We start from the raw sequence: 12,500 nt of genomic DNA, 5'->3' as shown, positions 1-12,500 counted from the left end.
GAAGAGGTTTGACCCAGTGTCCAGTGGGTTATGGTCAGTCAGTCAGTCAGACAGACAGACTAAAGACAGACACTCTAAAGACAGACAGACAGACAGACTAACCGATACACTCAGGAAGAGGTTTGTCCCAGTGTCCAGTGGGTTATGGTGAGTCAGTCAGTCAGACAGACAGACTAAAGACAGACACTCTAAAGACAGACAGACAGACAGACAGACTAACCGATACACTCAGGCAGAGGTTTGTCGCAGTGTCCAGTGGGTTATGGTCATTCAGACAGTCAGACAGACAGATTAAAGACAGACAGACTTAAGACAGACAGACAGAAATAACATATACATAAACACACATTCCCAGGTAGAGGCAGGATATAGGAACGAACATAACGTATACATGGACACATAATACACATGCTGATGGAGGAAATAAATGGAAATATAATTAGGTATGATAGACGGAACACAGAACATATTGAAACAAGTACATAGACACACGCTGCGAGTAACACAGTTGGAAGGGATTAAGGGGATAAATGGACATCACATAGAAAATAGAGAGGAGGAAAAGAAAGTAAAAAGGGGTACACAGAAGACACCACACATGGGTTTGGGAGGAAGGAGGGACATTGGAACATATGAGCCACATTGAGAGGGACCTAGGAAATGGGGGTCTTTGATCAGAATGAAGGACAGAGCGCTTTTGACCAGGAGCTCGACAGCAATAAAAACAGTAAGAAAGCTGGACAAATATGACGAGTGGTTGGGGGTAAAGGTTTCAAACCCCCAAGCCGTCAGGAGGAGGCCTCTCACTAGGAGAGCAATTACTCCTCACCCACCAGCAGGGGACAGGGGGGGACACAGGGATCCCCCGAACGCCTTGGGAGCACTTTATGTAAAGTTTATGTTTTTTATTTATGTTAATCATTATATATATTCGGTGAAGAGAGCGGAGGCTACAACCGGAGGGGGGAATGAATGTGACATGGGGGGGACTGACGGACGAAAGAAGAAGAAAGATGACAATGGTTAAAGGTATAAAAATGATGTCGTTAAACGTTAATGGAATGAATAATACGATAAAGAGGGGCAAAGTGATGTTGAAGTGTAAAAAAAGTTAGATGGAAGTGATTTTTCTGCAGGAGACACATTTGGTAGCACAGGATCATGAGAAACTGAAGAGATTTGGATATGAAAATGCATACTATAGTTCCTTTAAACGGAACCTGAGGAGAGGAGTAATCACGTTAATCAAAAACACAGTCAAATTTGAATTGATCAAGGAAGTAAGAGACAAGGAGGGAAGGTTTGTTCTGGTGAAGGGAAAAATGGAGGGTCAAATGATTACGTTAGTGAATGTTTAAGCACCCCCAGAGAGTGAGAGGGATTTATATGAGACCATTTTTGATATGATAGTGATGGAACTAGAAGGGATATTGGTATGCGCGGGAGATTTTAATGTAGTACTGAATCACGACCTAGACACCACGAGTACTAGAAAAGGACGGGCACCAATCAGTAGATATATGAGGACGGGCACCAATCAGTAGATATATGAATATTCAGATGACGGAAATGGGAATTACAGATGTTTGGAGGGGGATGCATGCCATGGACAGGGAATACACACATTACTCACACCCGCACGTGACATATGCGAGAATAGACTACTTTTTGATGACGACGGGGGACAGTTACAGGGTACGGGAGAGCAGAATAGGAGTAGCGGACATATCGGATCACAGTGCCATATATCTGACAGTAGATCTAGAAGGGAGACGGAGGAACACGATCTGGAGACTAAATGTAGGAATATTAAATAACAAGGGGGTGGTGAGTCAGATCAAGGAGGAGATAGCCAGGTATAAGGAAGAAAATGACAACGGGGCGGTAGATCCGAACATTCTATGGGACACACTGAAGGTGGTGATAAGGGGGAAATTGATGGAGAAGACAGCAATGCTGAAGAAGGCCAGAACGGAGACATATCACAATCTGATAGGGAAGCTGAAGAAGCTAGAGGGGAGACACCAGATATCAAAAGAACAGGAAACGCTCGGAGAAATCAAAGAAGTAAAGGCCAGGATAAATAGGGAATTATTGACGGAAATAGAAAAGAAAGCGAGGTTCATGAAACAAACGTACTATGAAGGGGGACCAAAAGCGACCAGATTGTTGGCTAGGAGAATTAGGACGCAACAGAAGTTGAACACGATACACACAATAAGGGATATAAAGACTAATGAAATATTGAGAGACCCAGCTGAAATAGAGAGGACATTTAGAGAATACTATGAGAAACTATACACACAGCCAAAAGCAGCGGGAGAAGAGGAAATAGAAGCATATCTGGAGAAGCTAGAGTTACCATCGATAGGGAAAGAACAGAATGAAGAATTAAATAAAATAATTACGGAACGAGAACTGGAAGAGGCAATTAGTAGAGCTAAAAAGAACAAGTCTCCGGGGAGCGACGGATTCCCATCGGAATTCTACAAGACATTTAGAACGGAATTAGCACCCATGTTAGGGGCGGCGTTCAGACACACGATGGAAGAGGGAAAAATGCCCCCCTCGTGGAAGGAAGCCATAATCAGACCTGTGTCCATACTCAACGTGGATTACAAGATGTATACATCGATAATATCAAAGAGATTTGAGACGTTTATGCCAGACATTATAGATGAAGATCAAACTGGATTTATTAAAGGGAGACAGACACAGGACAACGTGAGAAAGACATTACACATAGTAGAGGAGATACAAAAACAAGGTGGTAGCGCGGTACTGATTAGCCTAGATGCAGAAAAAGCATTCGACAGTGTGAGCTGGACATTTTTATATAAAACATTGATGAGGTTCGGACTGAACGGGAGGGCGATGAAGATGATCAAGGCGCTATATCAAGAACCGACAGCGAGGGTTAAGGTGAATGGCAGCTTGACGGATAGAATCAGATTAGAGAGGGCTACCAGACAGGGATGTTGTCTCTCACCGACGCTCTTCGCCGTTTTCATAGAACCACTGGCACAACTGATCAGACAGACCGAGGACATTAAGGGAGTAAGGATAAAGGGAACGGAATATAAACTAGGCCTATTTGCGGACGACGTGATAGTATACATGAGGCAACCAGACAAGAGCTTCCCGGCACTGATGGATCTACTGAAGGAATATGGCCACTACTCAGGATACAAACTAAACGTGACAAAGACACAGACCTTAGCATGGAACTATACCCCAACGACGGAAATTAGGGAATAGGACGGGATAAGATGGGACATCGACAAGATTAAATACTTAGGGGTGAACATCACGAGAGGGGTAGAGAACCTGTTTGAGACGAACTATACACAGATAAATCAGAACATCAAGAGAGACTTAGAGAGATGGACAGTAATGCCCTTGGACTTCAATTCAAGAATAGAGGTCATTAAAATGAACATACTATCAAGGTTACTGTACCTATTCCAGTCACTACCGATACAAATACCACAGAATCAATTCAGGGAGTGGGACAGACTGATATCGAGGTTCATATGGGCGGGGAGAAGACCACGGGTCAGATATAAAACACTACAACTACCAAAGGAAGAGGGAGGGATGGCAGTACCCAGCCTACAAGATTATTACTATGCAGCACAACTGAGAGCAGTGACATGCTGGTGTAACGACAGATATGAGGCAAGATGGAAAGACATTGAAAAAGAAGGGGAGGGATACAAGGTACAAGCTCTGGTGGGAGATAGGGAACTATTTAAAGAAAAAACGGGACTATTAGATCCAATCACCAAATGCACCTTGACCATATGGAACAGAGTAGTAAAAACACACAAATTGGAGAAGCAGTCAGGGGTTCTGAGATGGGTAGCACATGACAAGAGATTCAAACCAGGGAGGTTAGACCATGGATTCAGAAGGTGGGAGAGGGGGGGGGGGGGGGGCAACAGCGATATGCAAAATGATAGAGAAGGGGGAAATGCAGACACTACAAAAATTAAAGGAGAAATTTGGACTAGAAAACAGGGACCACTTCAGATATCTACAGGTTAGAGACTACTACAACAAAGAAATAAGGGGGGCCAAAGACGAAGAACAGAATGGAATAATAAAGATGATAGTATGGGCATACGAAGGGGGGCAAGGAAGAGTAATATCAGCAATATACCGGGCTATAATGAACAGCAAGGGACACACGACCGATTACATAAGGGAGAAATGGGAGAGAGAGCTAGAGATAGAAATAACAGGGAAGGAATGGGGGAACATATGCGAGGTGCAACTTTCAACAACAGGATCGAGGATATGGAAAGAGTTTGGATGGAAAAACATAATCAGATTCTTTATAACCCCAGAGCTGAAGGGAAAATATGCACCAACACAAAGAGCATGCTGGAGGATGTGTGGGAAGGAGGGGGCAAATCACACGCACATATTCTGGGGATGTCAGATGCTGAAGGGGTATTGGGAGGAGATAGGGGAGGCAATGATCAGCATATTAGGATACGGGTTACCACAAACAGGACTGGTGCTTTACTTAGGAGACCTGACACACGAGGGAATACAAGGGGGGGACAAATATTTAATAAAGATAATGTTGATAGCGGCCAGAAAAGCAATAACGAGACTGTGGTACAAGGAAGACCCACCGACAATAGCACAATGGGTAGGAATAGTGGAAGAGATACAGGATATGGAGAGGATCACACATGCTGAGGTTACAGGAAGAGAAATTTGGAGAAAGATGAGGAAAGTGGGAGGATTACAAGGGGAACGAAATCGACATCACAGAGGAAGAACCAAATACACCACAAGAGGGCGAAGGGTAAAGGAGGAAAGAGGTTCAAAGAGGGTCTCTGAACCCATGTCACACACTTAATGTTTTCTAATTTTATTTTTGTTTAAGGTATGACAACTGTTTTATGTTTTTTATTTGCTTAAGTCAGTAATTTTTATTTTTCGTCTTTTGGGTATTACATTTTTTCTTTATTATTTATGTCTGTTTAATAGTGTTGTTGAGGTTATTGTATATGTCATGTTGTTTGTCTATAAATGTTTAATAAAAATTTAAGTTTAAAAAAAAAAAGACAGACAGACAGACAGACAGACAGACAGACAGACAGACAGACAGACAGACAGACAGACAGACAGACAGACAGACAGACAGACAGACAGACAGACTAAAGACAGACAGACAAACAGACTAACCGATACACTCAGGAAGAAGTTTGTCCCAGTGTCCAGTGGGTTATGGTCAGTCAGACTGACAGACTAAAGACAGACAGACAGACAGACAGACAGACTAAAGACAGACTAACCGATACACTCAGGCAGAGGTTTGTCCCAGTGTCCGGTGGGCTGGCAGGTCAACACCGGGGACCCAAACAGGAAGTATCCTGGGTTACAGTCGTAAAACACCACGGTCCCAAACGTGAAGTTCCCGTGTTCTATTTTACTTTGCCTGATGGAGCTCGCTGGAACGCCTGGGTCTGAGCAATTCACCACTACAGACAGATAGGCAGAGAGAGAGAGACAGACAGGCAGATAAGGAGACAGACATATAGACAGACAGACAAGGAGAAAGACATGTGTTATTTGGTTTGTATCTTCCCTCTTCATACTAAAACTGTAGTAATAGCAGCAGTGGTGGAAAGTATTTACTAAAGTAAAAGTACTGTACCTCGAGCTACTTGTACTTTACGTAAGTATTTTCATTTTAGGGAACTTTATACTTTTACTCCACTAAATGTATCTGAACCCATCAGTTACTAGTTACTTTGAAGATGTGAAACAATGGCACAAATATATGAAGATTATATTCTCTCACATTTGAAGCCTGTCAAAGACATAAACAGAGCAGCATTACTGGACCACATACCACTTTAACACAACCTTTAATCAGAGCAGCATAACTGGACCACATACCACTTTACCATAACCTTTAATCAGAGCAGCATAACTGGACCACATACCACTTTAACACAACCTTTAATCAGAGCAGCATAACTGGACCACATACCACTTTAACACAACCTTTAATCAGAGCAGCATTACTGGACCACATACCACTTTAACACAACCTTTAATCAGAGCAGCATCACTGGACCACGTACCACTTTAACATGACCTTTAATCAGAGCAGCATAACTGGACCACATACCACTTTAACATAACCTTTAACCAGAGCAGCATAACTGGACCACATACCACTTTAACATAACCTTTAATCAGAGCAGCATAACTGGACCACATACATTTGTGGGGCGGCGTGGCTCAATGGTAGAGCGGGTCGTCCAATGATCGAAGGGTTGGTGGTTCGAAAACCCCCTCAAGCCCATGTCCATCCCACTGCCGTTGTGTCCTTGGGCAAGACACTTAACCTACTTGCCTCGTATGAATGTGTATGCAAATGAATGTTGGTGGTGGTCGGAGGGGCCGTAGGCGATGATTATTCGCCACGCTTCTGTGAGTCTGCCTCAGGGCAGCTCTGGCTGCAATTGCAGCTTACCACCACCGGTATGACTGTGTATGAACGAATAATGGACTCTGTAAGCGCTCTGGGGTCACTGGGGTGTCACGAAGAGCGCTATATAAATCCAATCCATTATTATTATCATTATCATTATCATTATCATTATCATTATCATTATCATTATCATTATTATTATTATAATAATAATAATAATAATAATAATAATAATAATAATAATAATAATAATAATAATAATAATAATAATAATAATAATTATTATTATTATTATTATTATTATTATTATTATTATTATTATTATTATTATTATTATTATTATTATTATTATTATTATTATTATTATTATTATTATTATTATTATTATTATTATTATTATTATTATTATTATTATTATTATTATTATTATTATTATTATTATTATTATTATTATTATTATTATTATTATTATTATTATTATTATTATTATTATTATTATTATTATTATTATTATTATTATTATTATTATTATTATTATTATTATTATTATTATTATTATTATTATTATTATTATTATTATTATTATTATTATTATTATTATTATTATTATTATTATTATTATTATTATTATTATTATTATTATTATTATTATTATTATTATTATTATTATTATTATTATTATTATTATTATACCACTTTAACATAACCTTTAATCAGAGCAGCATAACTGGACCCACTATATGACGCCGGACATGGTCACACTCCACCTTCCTCTTTTTGTTTCCAACACGGGAGTAGCAGTGCACTCCGTGAACTAGCTGTTATGAAACGCAGGGAGAATTTACGCAATGTTGGGTATTCGCCAGAAGTTCACCAGCCCCTGGAATCTTCTCGGCACATCCTAAACAGCGCAACGGGCCTGTCCTGGGTTTTCCTCGTCTCGTGACAGCGGACTGAGGGACGTCGCGCGACGGTTAGCAGTCGAGCTATGTCATGCACAGGTAAGGCCTGCATTGTCAGGCATTGATACTAGCATGAGTAATACTGCTTGTTGTCCCGTGAGACAGCCGAGTGATGTATTGGCGCGAGGGGCAGGATATTTGGGAAAACATGGTCGTCATGACTCTGTTTTGGGTGTTTTCCCAACTATCCTAGAGCGCGTGGCTAATGCTAATGCTACAATGCTGGGACGCCATTCATTTGTTCCCCGCCGAGGGCTATCTTTACTACAATCGGTGTCTAATGTTGGGGGTTTAACGGGGGCTTGTTTACCATTTACATGGGTGGATGGGCTGAGGCTCAGGGCTGGTGTGCTTTTTGTGAATCTATGAATTGAAAATGGGGGTCCTTGGTGTTTTTCTCTGGTCTGCATCCCCTTAACAATTGTGTGTATGGGCAAGCCTTGTATGGTCCTCCCTTGGGTGCGATTGCCTCACTGGTAGTGTCAGGGTGCGATATCCCAGCTCCGCGAGATGCCCTGCTCACGCGGTTGGCGAGTCCAGGGTTGGCAACGCACAGCGGGTGGGACCGGGCCGCCTATCTATGGTTCCTGGCGGACCAGCGGCAAGTGGCGGCGGGTGCGCTTTGGGATCATCATCACATATGGCTACAAGAGTGCCATATGTCGAGGTGGATGGAGAGAACGCTGAGGCGGAGACTTGTGTTGCAACCCCACCCTCCGTTTTCAGGTTTGGTACAAACCCTATTGTCAGGGTCAGGCGTTCGTCCGCCTCCTCACGCTAGTGAGTTGGAGGCGCGCCTTCACCTGTCGTGTCCTGTCCGTGCACTGGGGGTTTACCTCAGGACTCGGGCTCTCAGGGCTTCCGTTCAACTGTTTGTTTGTTACGGTGGCCCTTGCGCGGGTGAGGCGCTGTCCAAGCAGCACCTGTCACATCGGTTGTGCGGGGGCGTTGCCCTTTGCTGCACGTTGGCTGGACAGGTCCCCCCTCGGGCTGCTGCCCTGTTAGGGGGGGCCTCCGTGGAGGACATCTGTGCTGTGGCCTTCTGGTTCTCCCCGGGTCCCTTCGTTAGGTTTTACCTCGTGGACGTGACTGGGGGTTCTGTCTCCCAGGCGGTTCTGAGGTCTGGGACCTATCCTGCGTCCCACCATTGGTGGGCTAGCAGGGGTGTGTGGGTGTGTGCCACGGGGTGCTGTGTCACACGTGGTCCCGCCTGTGCTGTGCGTTTTCAGGGGTGTCTGGTTCTCCCTTTTTTCGCACTTTGGTGGAGTTGACTGCGTCCCCCCCTTCGTTAGGACGGGCGGGTGGACGGGACTCCCCTCACCCCTGGTTGGGGCTTACGGGCCCTCAGGGGGTGTACACTTGTCGGGCCACGCGTCTGCTCTGCCCCATATCTCATAATGGCGAAGAGCGAAACGCGATTGGCCAGTATGATAATATAACGAAAGGTTATCCTATAACCTAGTTATATGAATACTGGCTGAGCGTCTCACTCTTAGCGCCCTGAGGTCCCTTGGATGGCGTCATATAGTGGGACGCAGGGGCGTGGCCTGGTCACGTGCATGTGAGTGCATTTGTTGTTTCGTGAGCACAGTAGGTGCTAGGAGATACGAGATATCTCATAATGGCGAAGAGCGAGACGCTCAGCCAGTATTCATATAACTAGGTTATAGAATAACCTTTCGTTCTGCCAGAGAAACAATTACTATATACGGACCTGCAAGATTTGTACTTCGTACTTTGTAGGTCTGCATTTTAAATGTAAGGAGTAAAAGTATGTATTTTTCTCTGAAATGTAATAAAGTAAAAGTACAATTATACAAACCTAATAATACTTGAGTAAAGTACAAATCCCCAAAAACAGTAACGAAGTACAATTACTCAAGTACTTTACACCCCTGGGGTTAGACTTAGTTCTAACTAAAGTTGTGATTCCATCCAGTTGGTTGGATGAGTTCCAGACCTACCTTCACACCTGGGGGTTGTTGGCACATAACTGAAGGGGGCATATCTTGGCAAATGGGTCGTGGCAGGATCTGTATGGATTTGTTAGTCCTAAATGTTATTTACAAAACAGTACTATTTGGCGAGGGTTTGAAGTCTTCACATGAACAGATGTCTCGAGCCAGGAACACTGTTCACCTAATGCCCAGGTTGTACAAGCACCCACTCGTTTACTCTTGGGGGGTAGCCAGGCTTTTAAACTGTGGTGTGAGCTCCACCCATCAAAACTGTGTGCTCAATGCAACAACTAAAGAGGTCCTGGAAAATAAATTACATTTCATTTAGACTAGTTTCTTTGCTAAATAAATGAACAATTATGTTCCATGGATTCAAGGAGGTCGGTTTAAGGTGGAATTGGCCCCAGAGGGACGGACGGGCGAGTTTAAGGTGGAATTGCCGGATGGGGGGTAAATAAGGTTAGGGTGGAACAGACTTAACTTTTCTCCCCACCTTTACATGTTGGGGGCGGGTGACTCCACTGCCGGTTGGCCTGGCACTGAGCGTGTGCGGGACCCTCCATCACGTAACCACGGTTACACACGAAGCTCACCACGTCGTTCAGGTTGAAGCCACTCCCTACCGTACGGCCATATATGGGACTTCCTGGGTGGCCACAGCTGATGGCTGATGGGAGAGAGAGAGAGAGAGAGAGAGAGAGAGAGGGAAGAGGAGACGTGAAAGGACAGAATAAAACATACTTTGTAGTGAATGTTTTTTTTTTTCTACTTTTTTCTCCCATTTTCTATTTTTCTCCCATCCCAATTTCGTATCGTCCAATTCTACCCTCCCCTGTCTCGAACGCTGTTAGGCCATGCAATGTGGACGAAGCCTTACATCACGTGTCCCCTCCGGTACTCGAGGAAGCAGCCGTCGCATCTTTTCACCTGCACAGCGCGATCTCTCAGCGGCGGGGGTCTGTGTGGGAGGGACACGCCGCCCCCCGTCGCTTCCTGATTCTGCTGTGCAGGCGCACCAACCGACCTGTAGGAGTCGCTGTCCACAACGTCCGATCCCCACCCATCAGCTTTCCCACCCCTAACACTGCCAATTGTGTTAGTATGAACGACCAGCCAAGCTGATAGCAAGGCAGAGAGCTGGGCTCGAACCCAGCGTCTCCTGCATTGGTGGCGAGCGCCTTGCCCACTACACCACCTAGCCGCCACTTTGTAGTGAATGTTGATCCCAAACGTCAAGTAGAACAACTTCAAGTAGACAATTTATCCATACCCCTTTACCCTTACCCTAACCCTAACCCTTAGCCTTAGGAGATACACAATTATTTAGTTTTGCTGCCATTTTGGCCAGGTCTTGCTCGAAAAAGAGATCTTTGATCTCAAGTGACTACCTGGTAAAATAAAGGTTAAATAAATAAACTATTAGAAATGATTAATATAAATATTATATAATAAAACAAAGTCCTGTTATTGTGTTTTATATATTCATTGTTTCACTGGGAGAGAGGAGACAAGGACAGGGCAATCCTGAATTTCCCCAAGGGGATCAATAAAGGAATATCTTATCTTATCTTAGAGAGAGGAAGGAGGAGTGAGGAGGTGAAGAGAGGAGAGGAGTGGAGGAGAGGAGTGGAGAGGAGGAGAGGAGAGGAGAGGAGAGGAGGAGAGGAGAGGAGTGGAGGAGAGGAGAGGAGAGGAGAGGAGGAGGAGGAGAAGAGGAGAGGAGATGAGAGGAGAGGAGAGGAGAGGAGAGGAGAGGAGAGGAGGAGAGGAGAGGAGAGGAGAGGAGAGGAGAGGAGAGGAGAGGAGAGGAGAGGAGAGGAGAGGAGAGGAGAGGAGAGGAGAGGAGAGGAGAGGAGAGGAGAGGAGGAGAGGATAGGAGGAGGAGGAGGAGAGGAGAGTAGGAGAGGAGGAGAGGATAAGAGGAGGAGGAGAGGAGGAGAGGAGGAGAGGAGAGGAGAGGAGAGGAGAGGAGAGGAGAGGAGAGGAGAGGAGAGGAGAGGAGGAGATGAGAGGAGAGGAGAGGAGAGGAGAGGAGAGGAGAGGAGAGGAGAGGAGAGGAGAGGAGAGGAGTGGAGGAGAGGAGTGGAGGAGAGGAGAGGAGAGGAGTGGAGGAGTGGAGGAGAGGAGGAGACGAGAGGAGAAGAGGATAGGAGGAGAGGAGGAGAGGAAGAGAGGAGAGGAGAGGAGTGGAGGAGAGGAGGATAGGAGGAGAGGAGAGGAGGAGAGGACACACAGTGTCTTCTTACGTATGCAGATGGGCAGAGTTCCAGACCACTGGTTGTCCTGGAGACAGATACGGACTGAGGAGCCAATCAGACGGAAGCCTGGCAGACACTGGTACACCACCGTATCCCGGTAACCAAAGTTCTCTCCGATCACCTGACCGTTCACGATGGATTCTGGGATACCACAGTGACCCGCTACAGACATACAGACAGCATCATTACCGGATGAAGCTTATTAAAGTTAGTACAAGGATTGTTGATATCTTTTTTAGTTTTGAGGATAATAACCAAGGGACTTCAAGAAGGCGTGGCTAAGTACATAAATAATATGCAAATCAACCACCATTAGGGTGTGTCCAGATAATGACCTGGAATAGAGGGGGTGTAGTCGTGGTTACGTCATTGGCGTTTCCCGCGCGGTCCACCCTCCTTGAAATTGCAATGTATTTCCAATGGACGCATTTGTAAATCATCTCGTTTAACCCTCCAGTCACCTTTGTCGCAGTTCTGGTCAAAAAGCCTTTTTTAACGTGTGTTTGTGGATAGCGTTGGCTAGATTTGATGTATATGCCAAAAAAGTAGCTCAGTATCACATCTTGGACTCACATTACAATAATCCATGGTTGTTTTTTTTAAAAACAATCACTATTAAGCGCGTGAACAACACCTTTCACACCTTTCACCCTAGTCGCAGAACTGGACAGGTTAGGGTTAGGGTTAGGGTTAAAGTTAGGGTTAGGGTAACCCTAGGGTAATCCTAACCCCCTAACCCTAACCCCTAACCCTAACCCTAACACCCTAACCCTAATTTAATTTTTTTTTAAATCCTGAAAATGAATAAATATTTGATATGTATGGTGAGGACTGAAGTTAATAATGATTTATATTCATATAT

The 12,500-nt window shown here is 44.4% G+C and overlaps 1 protein-coding gene across 1 annotated transcript in view; it reads right to left on the bottom strand.

Moving 5' to 3' along the window:
• The window catches only part of LOC311226630 (CUB and sushi domain-containing protein 3-like), a gene marked incomplete at both ends in the record, with an annotated part of 799,139 nt that overhangs the window by 54,592 nt on the left and 732,047 nt on the right, over positions 1–12,500 (bottom strand). The window contains 3 exons of the mRNA XM_084312048.1: positions 5,313–5,498; positions 9,862–10,047; positions 11,627–11,800. Coding sequence (XP_084168174.1) covers positions 5,313–5,498; positions 9,862–10,047; positions 11,627–11,800 — 546 coding nt within the window. The remainder of the gene's footprint in view (positions 1–5,312; positions 5,499–9,861; positions 10,048–11,626; positions 11,801–12,500) is intronic.

This window comes from Notolepis coatsorum (genome assembly GCF_963971535.1).
Source record: "Notolepis coatsorum genome assembly, chromosome: 4".
Taxonomy (NCBI): domain Eukaryota; kingdom Metazoa; phylum Chordata; class Actinopteri; order Aulopiformes; family Paralepididae; genus Notolepis; species Notolepis coatsorum.
This window is presented reverse-complemented; position numbering and strand designations above follow the sequence as displayed.